We start from the raw sequence: 22288 nt of genomic DNA, 5'->3' as shown, positions 1-22288 counted from the left end.
AAGAATATGATTTTCTGGGTTGTCCTGTGAACTAAAACACACTACAAGGTGCCTGGGTGGAAAATAGATTTCCTGGTTTCACCAAATGGTGGGATTATGGTCCCAAGCCTGGTGTGACCCACATTTTATGATATATAGAGGTGGAGCTTTCGCCTCACGATTAGGAGGCTGTGTTCGATCCTTGGTAGAGGCAGATATTTCTCTCTCTGGGACACAATGAGAATATATCTACTGCAAACTCTGCATTGGCAACAGGAAAGGCATCTGGCCAGTAAACACTCAGTTCCATTCAGATGCCCCAACTCCACCCCGCAATATACCAGTGCATTTCAGTCATTGCTTCTCCTTTGACTTCAGCTCTCCATCCATGAAACTGAAGACCCTAACGACAAGCGTTTCCTGCTGGTGATGAAAGGTGCTCCTGAACGGATTTTAGAGAGATGCACCACCATGCTGGTTAACGGAAAAGAAGAGCCTCTGGATGAGGAGAAAGCAGAAGCGTTCCAAACAGCATACTTGGCCCTAGGTGGAATGGGAGAAAGAGTACTTGGTAAGTAGAAGGAGCGTGTTTGGTTCAACTGTAACTCTGGAAGGAGGCAACATAATCATCCTGGAGCAGGGGCGTCAAACACAAGGCTCATGGGCCAGATCTGGCCCATGGGGCCACCCTGGAAACAGAGGTGTTTCTGCCAGTGAAAATGCAGCTTGGGAGCATTGCAGGAGGCCATCCCAGTCAAAAATGGAGCTTGTGAAGGCCATGTGACGTCCTCCCAATCTCCGTTTCTGCTGGCAGAGGGTTGCAGGAGGCCGTTCCAGCCAAAAACGGAGCTCGCGAGCCCGTTTTCGCTGGCAGAGCACTGGGGCCAACACAGGTCTCCCCGAAATGAGTGATATTGAGATGGCCATGCCCACCCTGGATCATGCCCACCTTGGCCTCCGAGGTTCAAACACAACCCTGATGCAGCCCTCAATGAAATCGATTTTTACACCCCTGTCCTAGAGCATCTTCACCCACTAGGTGTCCTTCAGGCATGAAAATGGGCCTCTTGGTGCTTTCTGAGCTTGGTTGTTTTCTTGCAGATGTTGCATGACCTAAGTAGGCAACGTCATCAGTGTTAGAAGGAACTGGGGCCTGCAAACATCTGTAAGATAACAACCAAGCTCAGAGAGCAGCAAGGGCCTCACAATTGAACCCTGTTCTGACCTAGGCTTCCCAAACTCCTTGTCCTGACACAAACCCTTTTTATTAATTATCCTGAACTGTTCAACTATCAAACCCTACCCTTTTCGGACATCTCTATGCTCAGAACTTGGAAGATCTCACCATTGACCCGAGACTTCTGTAAAGAAACAAATGTACAGTTGCTCTTTCTGTTGCCTGCTCTAGAGAAAGAGTCATAACTTTTATTTGGCAGTACTGTTGGGTGGCATTTATTTATGACTGTGCCAAACCAAGCAGAGCAACGCAAATACGTAAGCTTAATTACTAATTGCCCACCCACTCACTTCTATTTAAGATACAAGCTTTTGAGTTGCTTAAGTTGCTTCTATAAATTGATTCCACTGGGTTGTTTTTAACTGTATATTGCTGACATAAGTGCTCTGCTGGCTATTTTCTTGGACACACTTAACAAGATAATGTGTTTCACAAGGGATTAAACTCAACTTAGATATTACTAAGTGCAGGTTAAAGAAAGCTGGCGAGGATCACACATACCTTGATCCATAAAATGTGATGATTATTAGAATATCGAACCCATTGGGATCCCCATATCAAAAGAACTTACCTTTTGTGCAGCTAGAACTGGAAAATAACATTTAACACAGCACAGTACTTAAACACAAATGATTCGGTTGAGATCTGCATACGTGGGGCTGATTGGCGTAGATTGCAGGGGTGACACCGAAATATAATTTTATCATATTTGATCTATATCTTAAATTATTGTATTCTATTCAAATTTCATTTTAGACTTTATTTTATTCCAGTTCCATTTTAAATTGTATTTTTCTTTCAAATTCCATTTTATATTGCTTTTATCAAATTTTAGTAATCGTTTGTTTCTGGAACTTTGTGCTTTGAAATGGCCCAAGGGCTAATCAATAAAGAATCAACGTCAATGTTAGAATATCATTTTCCCCACTATTAATATAGTTTGCTTTGTGGATTCTCGCTTGATTCTAGGTTTCTGTCATTTGCATCTGCCAGAAGAGGAATTTCCAGAGAATTACACATTCAACACTGATTCCATGAACTTTCCTACCAATGGTCTTTGTTTCGTGGGACTCATGTCAATGATTGACCCTCCTCGATCTACTGTCCCAGACGCTGTAATGAAATGCCGTAGTGCTGGGATCAAGGTAGGTTTTCCCCCCAAAGTCACAAAGGACAACAATTTCCAAATCTTCAGAGCAATAATACCCGGGAACAAAGGAAGTTCCAAAACAAGCACAATTTCAAAACTCAACAATCCCATCCATTCACCCACCCACCCACCCACCCACCCACCCATCTATCCACCATCTTAAATATTATGACAATACAAAAGGACAATTCATTGTAGATCTTTCATACCCAATTTCCCAAAGGTGTTTTTTTTTCCCCAAAAGACAACTGGACATTCTTTATTTTTGCTTGAAGATAATTTGCTTCTCATCCAAGAAGCTCCTTCAGTTCTGGGAGAAGCAAAACATCTTCAAGCAAAAAAACAAAATAAGTCCAATTGCCTTTTGAACAGTTTGGGATAACCAAACTAAATGAACGAATCTCCGTAGACATTCATACTCAATGGTTTTCCCTATTTCATGCTGAAATTTTCTCTCTGAAAAGGAATGTGATACCCAAAGTCACGACCAGTAGCAGATGGTCTATTTTAGTGGACCTGGAGAATATTTAGGAGAGACACACCTTGGGCTGATTTCCCCCCCCCCCCACCATTTATCCATTCTACAGGTAATAATGGTGACAGGGGACCACCCTATTACAGCGAAAGCCATTGCTAAGAGTGTGGGGATCATTTCGGCTACCAGTGAGACAGTGGAAGACATCGCTAAGCGCCTCAACATTCCTGTTGAACAGGTGAACAAACGGTAAGGATGGCATGGAAATGGATGGGAGAAGGTAACCTCTCCTTCCAAGGTCTTGGAAGGGTATGTGAAAATCACCTTGGGAGACAGGAGGAAGAGCTGCTGGTTAGACAACAGTCTGATAAGAAGCAGCTGAGCCCACAGAAAGAATAGGGACATGGTAAACATGTCAGAGAATGGGATGCGGTGGCTCAGTGGCTAAGATGCTGAGCTTGTCGATCAGAAAGGTCAGCAGTTCGGGGGTTCGAATCCCTAGTGCGACGTGGCGGGGTGAGCTCCCATTATTTGTCCCAACCTAGCAGTTCGAAAGCATGTAAAAATGCAAGTAGAAAAATAAGAACCACCTTTGGTGGGAAGGGAACAACATTCCGTGCGCCTTTGACATTTAGTCATGCCAGCCACATGAGCACGGAGATGTCTTCGGACAGCGCTGGCTCTTTGGCTTTGAAACGGAGATGAGCACCGCCCCCTAGAGTCAGGAATGACTAGCACATACGTGTGAAGGGAACTTTTACCTTTTAAACATCTCAGAAGGAATCCTCCTCTAGTTTCTTGGATGTAAAGATGAGATGGGGGAGATGTACAATAGTAATCATGGTACTCAAACTGCTTTCAAACTCATCAAATTTGGTACTCAATGTATGAGTCACGGTGGCGCAGTGGTTAGAGGGCAGTACTGCAGGCTACTTCTGCTGGCTGCCGGTTGCCTGCAATTTGGCTGTTTAAAATCTCACCAGGCTCAAGGTTGACTCAACCTTCCAAAATGAGGACCCAGATTGTTGGGGGCAATATGCTGACTCTGTAAACCGCTTAGAGAGGGCTGTAAATCACTACAAAGCAGTATATAACTCTAAGTGCTATTGCTATTTTGACATGTAAATTTTGTCCTGGTACTCATCGTTTGTTTGATACTCCAATGCACAAGCTAAAACGTGTGGTTGCCAGCTGCTTTGTGACTCACTACATTGTTCCTTATGGAGAAAATCTTATGGTTTGGTATTCATCATTTTTGGTACTCATTGTGCCTCCCAGAACCAAATGAGTATTGAGGTACTACTGCACTTTTCAGACTTTCAAGATTGTTGCCAGTTTTGCGAGGTCATCCAGCACAACCAGAAGTACTCTCTCTAACTTTATTGCAAGGTTACATCAACCAAATCTCACTTACAAATAACATGAAGCCATGGTTTGTCAACTGTGATGGTTGATATACTTACATAGTATTCCAAGACAGAACTAAATAAGCCACATTGTGGGTTTACCACCTAATGCTGACCATTAAATCCTTTACCTTTATGTCCGGTTTTGCAGAGAAGCCAAAGCAGCCGTGGTTAATGGCATGGAGCTGAAGGATATGAGTTCGGAACAATTGGACGACATCCTAATCCACCATTCAGAGATTGTCTTTGCCCGGACTTCGCCCCAGCAAAAACTGATCATTGTGGAAGGCTGTCAAAGACAGGTGAGGAGAAAAGAAGAACCTCTGTTTGGAGAAGGTTGTCAACTTTTCACAGTGGATGACTTGTAACCCAAAGGGAACAAATTATAGTAGTTCAGGGGTGTCCAAACTTGGGAACTTTAAGACTTGTGGAGTTCAACTCCCAGAATTCCCCAGCCAGCCATGTTGGCTGGGGAATTCTGGGAGTTGAAGTCCACAAGTCTTAAAGTTCCCAAGTTTGGACACCCCTGTAGTAGATGAATAAGATCAAGCTTGCTTCATCGATGCTAGTTTGTTCAGTGACCCTCACTTAGTTTTGCTCTTTGACGTCTGCTTCTGAAAGGTCCACTCTTCTTATTTTGCCACTAACGACATCCGAAGTAGCTTTTAGCTCTGGCAAAGCCAAAGAATCTATTGTACACATTCTATTTGCGTTGAGTAGCTCCATCCTCTAAACTGTTTGGCACCATGTAATTTATGGCAATGTCAAGGGAATGGATGCTTTCCAATTTAGGTTCTCTGCATCTGTTTTGATCAAAGACCTTTTCTCTACTTCAGCTCACAATACTCTCTTCCACTGCCACTTACTACCGTGTCATGTGTAAGTCTCTCTCTGCAGGTGGACTTAACCTTTAAGTTCATACCAGTGGTGGGTTCCTCCCGGATCGCACCGGATCGCGCTCGCTCCCTTTCAGCGCTCCACCTGGCTTGGGCGCTCCCTTTCAGCGCTCCACCTGGCTTGCGCGCTCCCTTTCAGCGCTCCACCTGGCTCTCGCGCTCCCTTCCGGCGCTGAAACCGGAAGTACAGTTTTGCCCGGCCCTGGCGAAGCAACGACGCCTGTCTGCGCTCCACCAGCTCGGCTGGGAACGGAGATGTTTCCTCAGCGGAGCGGAGCGCCTCCGCTCCGCTGAGGAAACATCTCCGTTCCCAGCCGAGCTGGTGGAGCGCAGGCAGGCGTCGTTGCTTCGCCAGGGGCGGGGCAAGACTGTACTTCCGGTTTCAGCGCCGGAAGGGAGCGCGAGAGCCAGGTGGAGCGCTGAAAGGGAGCGCGCAAGCCAGGTGGAGCGCTGAAAGGGAGCGCGCGCGATCCGGTGCGATCCAGCAGGAACCCACCACTGGTTCATACTAACAAGACACGAATGCCAGGCTAACATTTTATGATCCCATTCAGAAACCAAAACGAATGGGGCTTCTTTGATACCTTCAAACCTGGATTGTTTGAGAGGCTGCCCCAAAGACGAGGGGGTCAACTTATTTTCCAAAGCACCAGAAGGCAAGACAAGAAGCAATGGATGGAAATTAATCTTGGAGAGAAGCAACCTGGAATTAAGGAGAAACTTCCTAACAGTGAAGACCATTAGCCGGTGGAACAGCTTGCCTCTAGAAGTTGTGGGTGCTCCATCAGTGGAGGTTTTTAAGAAGAGAATGTGGACAGCCACTTGTCTGAAATGAGATAGGGTCTGCTGCTAGAGCAAGGGGTTGGACTAGAAGACCCCCAAGGTCCCTTCCAGCTCTATTCTGATTGATTGATATTCAGATCTTTTTTATGATATTACAGGGCTGCAGTAAACTTTGGGTTGACTGGTCAATGAAATGCTATGTAAACAGAATTCAGCTATCTGAACCAATTGAGGCTCTTAGAAGGAACACAAATATTCTCTCTGTCTCTCTCTCTCCCCCTCCCTCCCTTTCTCCCCCCTCTCCCTCTCTCCTACCCCCTCTCATTTTTGCCTTGCACAAATCAAGCCCAGAAGAAATGACAAAATCTTCCCCAAACTGGTCCACATTTTCCACTTGCAAAAGGCAAAGCAAAAACCGACGTTTAGCTTCATTCCACAGTGTACAACCACTTCCTTTGGGCATGATTGAGAGGCAATTTGGGGCAAGGTTAACAACTCTTATGCAACCCTTTTGAAATGTTAGTAGCATTGATACAATGGCTTGGCTTTTCCAAACTGCCTAGAGCAGGATCAGGCATCAATCCTTTTATTTAATTGTTCCCATTCTGTCTCATACTGAAATTATAGATTTTTTTTTTAAAAAAAAATTGAAAACAGATCAACGGGGAGAAAAATATTTGAAAAAAAAATTGTATACAAAGCAAGCACCAAAACTACAATCTGTTTTTTTTAAAGTACTCTTCCTTATCTTTGGGTCAGGGGAAAAAAACACTAAGTTCAAATGTTGACACATGTTGCATACCAACAATCTGTTGCAGAAGATTAGACCTTTTTGAATAGTAATCATATTTCTTCCGGCCATCCCCTTAGCAGAATAATGACATTTTTGATAGTGTAAGTTTCCTTCATAATATTTATCTGCAGATCTCAAATCACACATGCGAACACAACAAGACTCAAGCAAGGGAAGAATTTGGAACATACATATATATTGGAGTGGTCAACTTTGGCAACTTGAAGACTTCTGGGCTTCAACTTTAAGACCTATGGACTTTGACTCCCAGAATTCCCCAGCCACCCATGCTGGCTGGGGAATTCTGCGAGTCAAGTCCACAGGTCTTAAAGTTGACATGGTTGGAAGTCCACGGGTCTTAAAGTTGACATGGTTGGACATGGTTTGACATGATGTCCACAACTCTTAAAGTTGACATGGTTGGAAGTCCACGGGTCTTAAGGTTGACATGGTTGGACATGGTTGGACATGATGTCCACAAGTCTTAAAGTTGACATGGTTGGAAGTCCACGGGTCTTAAAATGGACATGGTGTATATCATACTCTTCAATCTTTGTGTCCTCCAGGAAGCAGTAGTTGCTGTAACTGGCGATGGAGTCAATGATTCACCAGCTTTGAAGAAAGCAGATATCGGAATTGCAATGGGGATTGCTGGCTCAGATGCAGCTAAAAATGCAGCAGATATGGTCTTGCTGGATGACAACTTTGCTTCCATTGTTACTGGAGTTGAAGAAGGTAAGACAACCAGGCCATGATTTGAACCTTAGCCGCACACCGTCATTCGTTGGTATACCTTTAAAGAGGGGGGACTTCACTGCTAAAGCTGGATGGATCATGGAGTTCTGATTTATCTGAGGGCAAGCTGGACCTATCTAGAGAAGAATCCTTATGAAAATATGACAATTTCATAACCACCACTGCACAATATTTGATGAAAACATTCTTTATCCAGGCCTATTGGCTTTTAACTTGTCATATGTCCCAATCATGGCCAAATTCAGCCCAGTTTATCTCAAATTCATCCATCCATCCATCCATGTAAGTTTTAGAACTTTATGTCCTGTTACTTATCTTCATATAATAGCAGTAGACATTGCAGGAATTGGTCACATTTTGTAGCATTTGATTCGTCGTTCTCCATGAAATGAATCAGATGTTGAGAACATCACCTCTGCAGAAGTTATCTGAAGTTGTCCACAGATGAGGTCTACCCTTGTTGCAATTTCAAGGGAAAGACATATTGAGCGTACTAATGACGTAGCCCTGAGAATATTGCTGGAAAGCTGATTTTTTTCCCCAGTGCAAGTAATGACACTCAAAGAAACATAAGCTTCCTTGGTGTTGTGTTGTAGCAGACACAACCACCAACAGTGTTCAGATTAAACTGATAAAGAAGTTGTAGATCTCAGAAGGTGGCATGCCATATTCAGGCAGCTCTCAACAATCTTCTTGTTTCCCTGCTCTAGGCCGCCTGATTTTTGACAACTTGAAGAAAACGATTGCCTACACCTTGACCAAAAACATCGCCGAATTATGTCCTTTCCTGATTTACATCATTGCCAGCATACCCCTCCCTATTGGCACCATCACCATCCTCTTTATTGACCTGGGCACAGACATTGTGAGTTCTTGACTTCTGAAAGACAAAACTTCCTCTTTCTCATATGCATGTTCACCGAAACAATTTGTCAACACCAGACTTAAAATCATATTGCTATCTTCCCATTTCCACCACACTTGATACACAGATGATTTACCCTCTGGAAACAAACACTGTGGGGGTAAGACACCCATAACACTCCTTGGGGGTGTGTGTGTTCTGTTAAGATACAGCCTGTTGTGCCTTAAAATGGCTTCTACCATACTGCCTTAACATGGCTTCTACTGTACAGCGCTGTGGAGTTGTCATCGTAATGTCTTCACAGTACTCCACAAGGGGGCTCCCTCGGGTAAGGGGGAAAACCCAACATTAGACATTGCGGCAACGTTCATGGAAGGAGGCTTGGGATAAATAAACACCTGGGCAGTGCCAGGTTATCAGCTAGTAATTTTTAAAAAGGGGAAAGGGAAAACATAATGAAAGAAGTCCTCGTTTAACTGCTAACATCAATACAAAGTTGTTTTAAGTCCCTCTGAGATCAAAGGGGCTAATTCTCAGATTATAGCTTAATCCTAAACCATTTTTCCCAGCTCTAGTCAAAGAGAAATCTTACTGCCACAGTGCTAGAATTTGTCAAATTGATATAGCCAGTCGTCTCACAAAACAAGTGATATGTCACATCCAAGGGAAATAAGTTGGAGAAGGCTAGGGTAGACTTGTGGTGTTCTCTGAACTTGGTGGCTTTCTTAGAGATGTTTCATGACCCAACAAGGTAACATCATCAGTGCTAGAAGGTTAGAAGTGGGTTTTTCCTCTCTGTTTATATAGTAGTGGCTTGCTTGCATGTCAGCGAGGATGTTCTTGGTGGTTTGTTGATTAGGCTGTTGTTTACTAGCTTGGAACTTCCTTTAATACCTTCCTAGGTTAATAGGGGAATTGTAGGTTAGACTTTCTTGCCGTGATTATTTTGGGTGTAGCGTGAACACAAATCAATCGAACATGTGCAACGTTCCTAGCAACGTCTTGTCTTTCCTTGTACAGATTCCTTCTGTTGCCCTGGCCTATGAAAAAGCCGAAAGTGACATCATGAAGAGGAAACCGAGGCACAAAAAAAGAGACCGATTGGTCAACCAGGAGCTTGCAGTCTACTCCTACTTGCAAATTGGTACGATAGGGGAATTCTTACCAGAGAGGAATGAGTAGGTGTTGGGATGGAACCTTTATGGGTGAACATGGAGACTATTTCTCATCTTTAATGACCAGGATCAGAGGTGGTATTCTGGAGAACCGGTAGCATAAATTTTGAGTAGTTTGAAGAACCGGTAAATACCTCCTGTGACTGGCCCCGCCCCATCTATTCTCTGCTTTTGAGTCCCAGCTGATTGGGAGGGAATGGGGATTTTGCAGTAACCTTCCCCTGCCGCGCCCACCAAGCCACATCATGCCCACCAAGCCACCCCCACAGAACCGGTAGTGAAAAATGTTGAATCCCACCACTGACCAGGATCCTGCTAACTGAGATCCAAATGTCTCCAGAGAAAACAATGTAGTAGACATTCCTCCAATCTTTTTTTTTCATCAGCTTTCTTCTCCTATAAAAGCCAATCCTGTTTTTTCTTTTCCAGGCCTTCTCCAAACCATTGGGGCCTTTTTGACTTATTTCACCGTTTATGCTGAGCAAGGCTGGCTCCCTCACTCTCTTCTGCATATCCGGATTCCGTGGGAAGAGGAATATTTGTCTGACTTGACGGACAGCTATGGACAAGAATGGGTAGGGTGTTGCAAATCTCTTTCATTTGAAGGCATCAGTTAGGCTGAGTGAAAGACAAGGAGAAGAGAGATTCCATTTCATTGTGTCCCACCTTAGCTCCAAAGCCAACTGGTGACTTTGGGCCAGTCACTCTTTCTTAACTGTAGGAAGAAGGCCAAGTGTCTATTGAGATTCTCAGCCATCCAGGTCATGATTGTGTCATTGTAACACCCCCAATGAAAGAAGACTCCATGACTTGAGGTTCCTCAAAGTCCCATTTTATTAGAGATGTCCTATTGGTACATCTGGGAAAACCTGAATCTGAACACTTCCAGGTTTTCCCCATCCAAACAAACGCTCAAACAAAATTTGGGTGCATCTTATACACCAAATGTAGCCCCACCTGCCCCCACCAGAGGCCAGAAATGCCAGTCATGCAGGCAGTGATGGTCTGTGGCAATCCCTGCAGCCTGGTACAGCTGATTGGGGGTATTCCGGCAGTCTGATCCACCCACCAATCAGCTGTGCTGAATCAGGCTGCCATAAGTGCTGAAGCTGACCTGGCTGGTCTCTCTCTCTCTCTCTCTCTCTCTCTCTCTCTCTCTCTCTCTCTCTCTCTCTCTCTCTCTCTCTCTCTCTCTCTCTCTCTCTCTCTGCCAGCTCCATTCCCTCTTCCCCCTCTGAGCTCTCAGGTCGCCTTGAATACTGACCCTGACTCCCACGCTGCCTCCTCCTCCTCTGATTCGGCTGCTGGAGGGGCCGGCAGCCAAGAGACCACACCACTGATTAGATTTCATACTAGAAGTGCTCACTGTACATTGTTCAGCCTAAAAAATGCCGTTCTTTTGTTGTCTAGTAGCATAGGGTATATTGCGTGGAACATCTAAAAATAGTTCCAGTGATTCATTTCATAGGAATCTCTCTAATCCACTTACTGAGCTGGTATGAGTATAAGTCTTGAGGTCAACCATCAAATTCCAGGAAGGATCAAATGGATTCCTTCACTCAGTGTAGCTACCAATATAGAAGACACTTTATAAAGCTATCATAGTTAGCTGACAAAGAAAAATAGCTTATACTCTTGGTCTTTCTTGGATCAGAGGCAATGGGCCCATTCCACTTTATAAGGCTGCTACTTATTATACAGTTATGCGATGACACTTGTATTATTTCACATTGCAGTGTTTTCTGTACCACGCCACCATTTATTTTAAGATGATGCATACAAACCTGTCACTCAACCAATAGTCACTGGCAGTTTGAATGTCTGTAGAGATTCTCAGTCCTCCATCCAGGTCATGGTTGTCCCAAAGGTGCTTTTTGAAGGAGGCAACTGGACTCTCTTGTTTTTTCTTTTGAAGACGTTTCGCTTCTCATCCAAGAAGCTTCCTCCGCTCTGACAGGACAGTGGGGAATGAAAGGATTTATACTCCTTGCAGACAGCTGGTCATTTGCATCCTTTTAGAGGGTCCTTGAAGCACTTTGGATGAGAAGCAAAACATCTTCAAAAGGAAAAACAAGGAAGTCCAGTTGCCTCCTGAAAAAGCACCTTTAGGACACCTGGAGGACTGAGAATCTCTACAGATTTTTTAGCTATACAATTTGGGATGAAGACCCTTTGGGAAGGTGTGGGAGTAGGAATGGATTTCCAGAGGAAAAACTGCAGACTACAGGAACCATTTGCACCACTCAGGTGACCTGAGGACACAGATAAGCCTCCAAGTGGCCTCAACAACCCTCTAAAAGGATATAAATGACCAGCTGTCTGCAAGGAATATCAGTCCTTCCATTCCCCACCATCCTGTCAGAGCTGATGAAGCTTCTTGGATGAGAAGCAAAAGGTCTTCCAAAGAAACAAAGCAAGAAAGTCCAGTTGCCTCCTGAAAAAAAAAGCACTTTTGGGAGCTGGCAGCCTGACTAAATATCCCAGTTTGGCTCTTGTCCATCAGCTGCAATTTGTAAACTATGGGAGACGGAGATGCTAAAGCACATGTCAGAACACGAGCCACAGTTTAGCAAGAATCATTCCCTATCCTAGGCCACCGTTCGCCATAAAATTCTCTCTTGAGCTCAGCCATTTAACTTCTCTTCTTTCTCCATGTCCTGCAGACCTTTGAGCAAAGGAGAAACCTGCAGTTCACAGGCTACACAGCCTTTTTTGTCAGCATCACAATTCAACAAGTGGCGGATTTAATCATCAGGAAGACCAGACGGAACTCCATTTTCCAACAAGGACTTTTCAGGTACGCATAGATACAGAATAACAGAATTGGAAGGGACCTTGTAGGTCATCTAATCCAACCCCACCCACCCACCCACCCAAGCTGGAGACCCTACACCAGTGATGGCGAACATTTTTAGGCTTGGGTGCCCACACCCGTAATGCAATGCCCTCCCCCAAGTGCATGCGTGCACAACCCCGCCAACGCTCCCCTCGCATGCGTGCAGGCCTCACGGAAGCCTCCGGATTTCCAGTAGGCCCATTAGGCCATTTTTCACCCTCCCCAAGCTTCAGGAAAGCCTCCTAAAGCCTCAGCTGGCCAGTACCCACATGCACACTGGAGTTGACATAGGGCAATGCCTTGCGTGCCCTCAGATATGGCTCCGTGTGCCACCTGTAGCACGCATGCCAAAGGTTTGCCATCACAGCCCTACACCATTTCTTTGATTCCATGGGCCTCAACATTTTAGAACAAGCCAATTGCTCCTCACTCTTGGTTGCCGCTGAGAACCCCCAGAAAAACAAAATCACAAAGTTGTCCAAACAATTTCGGAACTCAAACATGGGCTCAAGAAAGCATCAGGAGATGCAGTGCAAGCATCACTGCCCGTGACTGAACCATAAGATTCCAATTTGAGCTCAGGAGCACCTCAAGAATGTGATCCTAAACAACTAGAAATATATAGTCCTTAAAATGAAAATTGAGGAGCTATGGGGTCTAGAAGAAAATGCATCCACGCACAGAGAGGAACCATATCTAGGAAGTCAAGCATGGTTTTCATAATCTCTTCCTGGCCACCCAACCACATACATCTGCATACTAACATCTGCATGTGAACTTTCTATTGATACTATCAAAGGCTCTCCATGTGCACATCTCATAAATAATGTGATTATCCTTAGCTGTATTATTATTTTTTGCAGGAACAAAGTAATCTGGATCGGTATAATTTCACAGCTAGGAATAGCTTTGATTCTCTGTTACGGTCTTGGAAGCATCAATGCCTTGAATTTCACACCTCTTCGGTAAGTTTAGCTTCTTGTGGTTCGGCTAATGAATGAATCAATTAAAACAAATGTATATGGTCACCCAACTGTCATGTGGTGGCTTCCTCTTGTTGTGAATTGCAAAGTCGTGTCCGACCCATCACGAGCCCATGGATAACACTCCTCCAGGCCTTCCTGTCCTCTACCCTCCTCTGGAGTCCATTTAAGCTCACACCGACTGCTTCGGTGACTCCATCCAGCCACCTCATTCTCTGCCATCCCTTTCTTCTTTTGCCCTTCATCTTTCCCAGCATGAGGCTCTTCTCCAGTGCTTCCTTCCTTCTCATTAGGTGGCCAAAATATTTGAGATTCTTCTTCAGGATCTGGCCTTCTAAAGTGCAGTCAGGGTGGATCTCCTCTAGGACTGACCAGTTGGATGGCCTTGCAGTCCAAGGGACTAGCAGGAGTCTTCTCCAGCATCATAGTTCAAAGGCCTCCATTCTTTGGCGCTCAGCCTTCCTTATGGTCCAACCTTCACAGCCATCCATTGCAACTGGGAAAACCATCGCCTTGACAAGACACATTTTTGTTGACACGGTGATGTCTCTGCTTTTTAGGATGCTGCCTAAATTTGCCATAGCTTTCCTCCCCAGGAGCAAGCGCCTTTTAATTTCTTGGCTTCAGTCCCCATCTGTGGTGATTTCGGAGGCCAGTGGTGCTCCGAGTTAGTGGTTAATTAAATTAGTTAATTAAGTTAGTGGTGGCTAACAACATTAAAATGACACATTGCTGTGATTGTAGTATAGTATCATTCCTGCTTTTTGAAGCATGTATCCATGAGTTGTACTGGACTTTATTTCCTAATTCCCAATCAGCAGAATTCCCTAAATCCTGCCCAACCTTCTCTTTTCTAGGTTCCAGTATTGGTTCGTCTCCATACCTTATGCCATCTTGATATGGGTCTACGATGAAATGCGCAAGTTATTCATCCGACGATATCCCGGAAGTAAGTGGCATAGCGTTTTAGGCACAATTTAAAGTTCCACACTTATTCCAATCCAAGCAAATGTTGCTGAATCTGCAATTGTAGGTTAAATGCTGGTTATCACAGGCAATATCGCCCTTGCTTTAAAAAAAAAAGATGTAAGAGGTTTCTTCAGGTCAGGAATTATTATTATTATTATTTTTTGTCTTGGCCCCAGGAATTGCAAGCTAGTAGACTTGGCTCCACTTCACTTTCTAATAAAGGCTTCATTGGTTTGGAGAGAAGCCAAAGGCATCCAGCCTGAACCATTAAATTAGCCAGTTATAGTTTTAGAGCCCTTGTCATTTCAACAGAATTTAAAACTCTTACAGATTAAGAGAGTTGGAAGGGACCTTGTAGGTCATCTAGCCCAACCCCCACACCCAAACAGAAGACCCTACACCATTTCTGACAAATGGCAGTCCAATCCAGGTAGCATCATCTCTGTAGATATGCGGAGAGCAAACCCCATTCTCGTCCAGCACTGATGAAGTTACCTAGTTGGGTCGTGAAACGTCTGCAAGAAAACAATCAAACTCAGAGAGTACCAAAGACCCCACAATCCAACCCTGAGATGCAAATATTTTCTCCTGTTAATAGCATTCATTATGCCAACCAATATGCTTTATTTTTAAAAAATGTTTATGTTTTCCTATTTTTTCTCCTTTGACTACAGGCTGGTGGGATAAAAACATGTACTACTGAGAGTGATGGATGGTATACGTCAGGGGCCTTTTTTTTGGGTCGCCCCTTCAAAGTTGTGTTTGTGCAATATCAATGGGTAGCGGGATCTCCTCCCTGGAGGGAAAGAAAAAAAAAAGAGAAGGACCATGGGACTGTAAAAGAATTCACCTGGGATTATCAACTTGAATATTTCCTGTTTTTATTGCCCGATCCTTTAAGTCTTGAATATGTACGAAGTCTGAAGCCTCTTGTATATAGAACGAAAGAAACCGAAGGATTGTCCTTCCCATGACAGCAAAAAGGGCGACCTTCGACTTGCACTTTCTTCAAAGTTGTATTTTTGTTGTTCAGCGTGACCATGCCATCTCCTGCAAGCAATCCCAGTGGAAGCTAACAGGTGTCGATCGCCTTGCGTGGCCCTGGATTGCAGTGTACAAATATAGTTTGATAATAAAAGTCTTTTTATAGAAAATCTCTGTTTTGTCATGCCTGGTTCCTTAACAGTTGGCAGAAGCTGATGCAAAACTGAAGTTAATCGGTCCCCCCTGGACGCTGCTTTTGGACGCTCAATATGTAGGTGACGCAATTCCAATTTATTTGAAGGGCACCAGGTTGAGTAAACGGATACAGATTAACAGAGTGGGAAGGGGCCTTGTAGGTCATCTGGTCCAACCCCCCATGCCCAAGCAGGAGACCCTACACCATTTCTGACAGAAGGCAGTCCAGTCTCTTCTTGAAAGCTTCCAGCGATGAAGCTCCCACCACTTCTGAAGGCAACTTCTGTTCCGTTGGTTGACTTGTTCTCCCTGTCAGAAAATTCCTCCTTATTTCCAGGTTGAATCTCTCCTTGTTCAGTTGAGCAGTTCAGTTGAACTGCTACACAGAGTCATTCTTATTTTATTTCCCCCCTACCTTCACCTTTAACCAAACATCAGGTTGTATTGTCACTATTTCAACATGAAAGATAGCTCGAACTAAAAACCTCTAAGGCTTTGTGTGCGTCAATGCATAACATGCACCCTCTCTGTGTGTAAGTGAGCATATAAGCATATACGTGTGCACCAGATGGCAATGAATGGGATGGTACAACATGCTAGTATAGGATTTATTTCAAACATGATTAGTTAAACAAGCTGTAGCCATCTAATTCACCATGTGTGTTTTACAACCCATGACAGGATTAACACATGACATTAAAACACACTACAATTTATGTGCAATTTATCAGAATGCATAAGCTTAACTTTCATCTACTAAATAAAGGTAAGGTAAAGGTTCCCCTCGCACATATGTGCTAGTCATTCCCAACTCTAGGGGGCGGTGCTCATCTCCGTTTCAAAGCCGAAGAGCCAGCATTGTCCGAAGAAGTCTCCGTGGTCATGTGGCCAGCATGACTAAACACCGAAGGCGCATGGAACACTGTTACCAAAGATGGTACCTATTTTTCTACTTGCATTTTTTACATGCTTTCGGACTGCTAGGTTGGCAGAAGCTGGGACAAGTAAGGGGAGCTCACTCCATTCCGCAGCACTAGGGATTCGAACTGCCGATCTTCTGATCAACAAATTCAACATCTTAGCCACTGAGCCACCACGTCCGTTATCAACTAAATATACCTGTGCAATTGCAAAAATGCAGAAAATTAATGGTCATGAAACTTTTCCTGCTCTGCCATAGAAACCAAATGATTTGGCAATTTTTTGAAGATATTGACCAATTCCTTTTCTATCTGAATGTTGTATGCAAAAAATAAAATAAAAATGAAATGCCATGCAGATTAACTTCTCCAATATAGACGGTTCCAGCCTCTGCTTCCTGAAAGCCAATTTGCATTGGATATTACCAAAGGCTACAGGTGGCACCTGGAAAGTGGGTGTTTTCCTACATTTAGCTCCATCCTAAAAAGAAGTGTTAAAATCTGTGCGCAAATGACTCACCAGAAGAAAAGTCAGATTTCTTGTGCAGATGCAGAAAACTACTGTCATTGCCAAGACTTAAACACTACTCAACTGCCTATGGACAAAAAAATCCCACCCCTTTTAATTAGTGCACTGTAAATCCACCTTGTTATGAATTTTGCCGTCAGCCAGCCATCTGCTGCAATAAAATATTGAATTTCTCCTCTTAATAAACTTGGTACTTAGGATCATGTCCAGTTAACATGAGCAAGTCAGGTGTCCATCAAAACAAAACATAATGTCTTGGAGAAGTTACAGCAGAATAACAGAGTTGGAAGGGACCTTGGAGGTCTTCTAGTCTAACCTCCTGCTTAGGCAGGAAACCCTACACCATTTCAGACAAATGGTTATTCAATCTCTTCTTAAAAACTTCCAGGCTGCAATTTGGCAGTTTGAATCTCACCAGGCTCAAGGGTGATTCAACCTTCCATCCTTCCGAGGTGGGTGAGATTGCTGGGGGCAAATTTGCTGACTCTGTAAACTGCTTAGAGAGGGCAGTAAAGCACTGTGAAATGGTATATACACCTAAGTGCTATTGCTATATTTGAAGCAATACCGTCAGACACCAGGAACCAGATGTTGAAACTTGCAGGTACCCTTGAGAGACACAGATACAGGGGCTTTAATTTTGTAAAATTTGTACTGTGCCCCGCTGGCAGCAGCCAAACCAGTCCAACCTGCTCTGCGCATTTTATTGCTTCTGTCTGACTTGAGTTACCATCCTACACTTTCACTTTTTACAATGACCTAGTTCTGTTTCCTTCATAGAGTTTTTATGGTTATGCAGGTTAGGTAAAATGTGATCCAGAGAATAACAGAGTCGGAAGGGACCTTGGAAGTCGTCTAGTCCAACCCCTTGCTTAGGCAGGAAACCCTACCAGTGATGGTGAACCTTTGTTGGCTCACGTGCCAAAAGTGAGGGGAGCGCAGGGGGGGGTCGTGCTCAGGTTTGCCACACCCACAACCCCAGCATGCATGTGTGCATGACCAGCACTCCCCTCCCCCACATTTTTGGCATGCTTTTTTCAACCTCCCCAGGCTCCAGAGGCTTTATAGGAGCCTGGGGAAGGCAAAAATAGCCTTCTCCACCTCCCCGGAAGCTCTCCGGAAGGTAGAGGAGCTTCCCTGAAGCCTCAGGACTGCAAGAAAAATGGTCCTATGGGCAAACCCGAAGTTCGGGAACAGACTTCCAGTTTGCTCATAGGGCCGGTTTTAGCCCTCCGAAGCCTTCAGGGGCCTTCTGGAGGCTTCCCTGAATGCTCTGGAGGGCAAAAAACGACCCTACAAGCAAACCGGAAGTCCCTGAAGGCTCCAGAGGACTAAAAACGGCCCTACGGACTAGCCGGTTTGCTTGTATGGTCATTTTTTGCCCTCCAGAGCATTCAGGGAAGCCTCCAGAAGGCCCCTGAAGCATCTGGAGGGCCTCCGGGGGGTGGGGGTGGGGGAGGCTGTTTTCGCCCTCCCCAGGCTCCTATAAAGCCTCTGGCGCTTGGGGAGAGCGAAAAACGGCATCAAAAGAAGGCCGAAGTCAGCTGGCCAGTGCGCAAATGCTCGCTGGCCAGCTGACAGGGCAACGCCTCGCGTGCCCTGACAAATGGCTGCGCGTGCCACCAGAGAAATGGTTGTCCAATCTCTTCTTAAAAACCTCCAGTTTTTTGGCTCAGTTTCTAGCTTTAAAACCTATTCTATCAATACCAATCCTTGAATATTTGTAGTTTAGGGTTGAACTGAGGGGTCCTTGCTGCTCTCTGAGCTTGTTTGTTTTCCTGCAGAAGTTTCATTATCCAACTTGGTAACATCTAATGTAATTGATGATGTTACCTACTTTGGTAATGAAATGTCTTCAAGAAAACAACCAAGCTGAGAGAACACCAAAGATGCAACCGTTCTATTGAATTCCCAGCTATATAGTTCAAAGGTCACTTGAAAACAAATCTAACTGAAGCATAGCCTTGATTGTCATTGTACAAAATAAATACAACGAAATTGGTTCCACACGCAAGGCAGGAACTTGAGAATAAAACAATTCCTCTCCATAGCCTTGAGCCCAAGTTCGCATAAGGCTATAGTAATTACTCCCGCTTAATAATGTTTAAGGTCTCCAGGTCTCGCTGCTTTAGCAGAGTAAGGAGGATACTCAGAGATGATTCACACCCTGGTCAGTGTCTCTTCGCACTTCTGCCATCGGGCAGAAGATGAACAAATAGGTTTAAAATCGTTTTTATCCCTGGGCTGTCAGACTTTTAAACACAACCACAATCACTCTATGCACACGTGGAAATGTATGACTAGTTTTTTCTTTGTCTTTCTTTTTTCTCCCCTACTGATTTGCATAGGGATTATTCTTTATGCTACTTAGGTTCTTTGTATTTTTTGTCATGGACGGCACCAGTGAGGCTAAAACCGATTTCGTTGTATACATGGTGTACAATGACAACAAAGGCTACACTATTTCCTTTAGGGCGCATGTTCATGAATATATCTACTGCCCTCCATATGGTTAATTTTGGAGTTCTCTTTAACATACATTTGGTGGTTGCTCAACACAAGAATTCTCAAAATGAAGTGTGACCTTATCTGATCCTTTCTGTTCCCAAGCCATGCCAACAAAACAGAAACACATTCTTTGAAAAGAATGAGCGAAGAACACGGTGTGTACTCTCTCTCTCTCTCTCTCTCTCTCTCTCTCTCACACACACACACACACACACACACACACACACACACACACACACTCATCTGCAGATATTTCACATTGGAAAAAATGTGCCTTATCTCCTTCATCGCAGCCATGCAGACTTATTTAATCTGCTCTGATCGGAACAAAACAAGAGACAGGTTTCCCCCCATCCCCACTGGAGCAAAATCAAAGCAGTATTGAAAACCTGGATAGAAGTTTATTTAAAATACTTTCCCCCCCCCTTCTGGCCCTGTAAAGAATTTGTAAAAAAAACCAAGTCCAATCAAGTGGGATTTTTACTGTCGTGAAGAAAGTTGGATTTTTCTCATGGTAGCCATTCCAAACTCCTCTATGAAAATGTTAACCGGAAATATATATATATATATATTCATATCTGCAGAGTTGAACTAATGGACACAAATTGAATGCATTGTTTTGAATTAGCAGCTACAGGCCAAACTTTAAAATACTTTAAATAGGAGTACCCCATTCAAAAGCTACGGTGATAGTTGCTGGCAATTGCTCTTAGAGACTGCTGGATGGATGATAACAAGTCCAGTTTCCAGGCCAATGTTTGACCTGCACATGGAACTGAAAATAGGTCACCCTTAGCCTCCTGTGGTTTCAGGTTTCAGGAAGTAATGAAGATCCAAAATATATTATTTTCTTTCCTAATGCTGAATATTCATGCACACAAGATGTTTTTCCATGTTGACTTGATTGACTAATCCAATTTTTCTCAATCTTGGTTCCTTTAAGATGCGTGGACTTCAGTTCCCAGAATCCCCCAGCCACCATGATGACTGGTGGATTCAGGAAGTCAAAGTCCATGCATCATAAAAGTGCCACGATTGAGAAATAATGGATTAGTCTAATGGGCAGCAATTTGTCTACATCTCTTACAAAATGTGCTTCTCATTGTATACTGAACTTTGTCCTTCTAACTGGAGATATTACAATAGAATAGAATTACAGAGTTGGAAGGGACCCTGGAGGTCTTCTACTCCAACCCCCAGCTTAGGCAGGAAATCCTTCTGACATCACTTCAGACAAATAGTTATCCACATCTTCTTAAAAACGTTCAGTGTTGGAGCATTCACAACTTCTGGAGGCAAGTTGTTCAATTGATTAATTGTTCTAACTGTCAGGAAATCTCTCCTCAATTCTAAGTTGCTTCTCTCCTTGATTGGTTTCCACCAATTGCTTCTTATTCTACCCTCAGGTGCTTTGGAGAATAGCTTGACCCCCCCTCTTCTTTGTGGCAGCCCCTGAGACATTGGAACACTGCTATCATGTCTCCCCTCGTCCTTCTTTTCATTAAACCAGACCTACCCAGTTCCTGCAACCGTTCTTCATATATTTTAGCCTCCAGTCCCCTAATCCTCTTTGTTGCTCTTCTCTGCACTCTTTCTAGAGTCTCCACATCTTTTTAACATACATTAATATTTCTATATTAGAAAGATAAGCTTGGATCCTTCTGCAAATTTATTCTCCACCTTGCTTAAAAGAAAATAATCTAGAAACGTTGTCAATAATATATCCCACAATAGCTGCATTCAGATACTGGTGCAAAGCTAAAATCGAGCTGGTTTGGTTTGATTTTGGCTTGGTGTTTGAACTCAATCACTGGCTTTGCAAAATACGACTGCTGACCGAGGGTGATGTCACTGAGGTTGACCAGATCTGAGTACCAAAGTTATGAATATTAAAACTGTTTTTAATATATACAGTATTTAATATTTACTGTACAATATTGACAGGATACGGTAACAGAATCTTTCAAATTGGATGGGCTTCCCTGCTCTTTATTTATTTATTTGTATCCTGCCTTTATTATTATTATAAATAATGTGAGGCCGAGAACATACCTAATACTCCTTCCTCTCCCTACAACAACAACCTTGCGAGCTGAATTGGTCTAAGAGAATGTCTGGGCCAGAGTCACCCAGTTACCTTTCATGCCTAAAGGAGAACTGGAACTCACGGTGTCCTAGTGATTGGCCCAAAGTCACCCAGTTTCATGTCTAAAGTAGAACTAGAACTCACAGCCTTCTGGTGATTGGTTCAAATTCACCGAACTGGCTTTCATGGCTCAGGCAGGACTAGAATTCTCAATCTCCTGGTGATTGGCCCAAAGTCACCCAGCCAGATTTCATGTCTAAAGTAGAACTAGAACTCACAGCTTTCTGGTGATTGGTTCAAACTCACCCAGCTGTTTTCATGGCTAAGGCAGTACTACACTTCACAATCTCCTAGTTTTTGGCCCAAAGTCACCCAGCCAACTTTCAGCAGAACTAGAATTCACAGTCTTCTGGTGATTGGCTCAAACTTACCGAGCCGGTTTTGATGGCTAAGGTAGGACTAGAACTCGGGCTCCCCGTTTCTAGCTGGATGCCTTAACCACTAGGCCAAACTAGCTCTTTCCCTTCCTCTTCTCTAGAACCGGGGAAGGTCACCTAGGAGATGCTTTCTCAAATTATATTCTTGCTTTGGATTTGAGATTTCCTTTGTCTGACCATGATCTAGGCCAGTGATGGCGATGGCACTTCGCTTATCTGGGCCACGACCAGGAATGTGCATGCTAATGCACATGCAACAATCAGCTGGCCTTTGTGTTTGTGTCAGTACCGGGAACTGGAAGAGTTGTTTTTTTTAGTTTCTGGCG

General features: G+C 43.9%; 2 protein-coding genes across 4 annotated transcripts in view; one reads left to right on the top strand and one right to left on the bottom strand.

Annotated features, from left to right (window-relative positions):
* ATP12A (ATPase H+/K+ transporting non-gastric alpha2 subunit) overlaps nt 1–16090 on the top strand; it is a 33992-nt gene extending 17902 nt beyond the window's left edge. The window contains exons 12-23 of the mRNA XM_081960570.1: nt 358–550; nt 2186–2361; nt 2954–3090; nt 4399–4549; nt 7286–7454; nt 8186–8340; nt 9361–9484; nt 9945–10090; nt 12179–12312; nt 13215–13316; nt 14192–14283; nt 14978–16090. Coding sequence (XP_081816696.1) covers nt 358–550; nt 2186–2361; nt 2954–3090; nt 4399–4549; nt 7286–7454; nt 8186–8340; nt 9361–9484; nt 9945–10090; nt 12179–12312; nt 13215–13316; nt 14192–14283; nt 14978–15006 — 1608 coding nt within the window. The 3' untranslated portion in view covers nt 15007–16090. The remainder of the gene's footprint in view (nt 1–357; nt 551–2185; nt 2362–2953; nt 3091–4398; nt 4550–7285; nt 7455–8185; nt 8341–9360; nt 9485–9944; nt 10091–12178; nt 12313–13214; nt 13317–14191; nt 14284–14977) is intronic.
* LOC309395924 (uncharacterized protein CXorf65 homolog) overlaps nt 19–22288 on the bottom strand; it is a 29839-nt gene continuing 7569 nt past the window's right edge. The window contains exon 8 of one of the 3 annotated variants that reach the window (XM_081960606.1): nt 19–522. The gene's annotated coding sequence lies outside the window, so the exon portion shown is untranslated. Of the gene's footprint in view, nt 523–7565; nt 7592–16573; nt 16602–22288 lie in introns of those variants that run through there. The other 2 variants (XM_081960608.1, XM_081960607.1) reach the window with 2 other exon arrangements.

Source organism: Natrix helvetica (genome assembly GCF_964273705.1).
Source record: "Natrix helvetica genome assembly, chromosome: 8".
NCBI classification, from domain to species: Eukaryota; Metazoa; Chordata; class Lepidosauria; order Squamata; family Natricidae; genus Natrix; species Natrix helvetica.
This window is presented reverse-complemented; position numbering and strand designations above follow the sequence as displayed.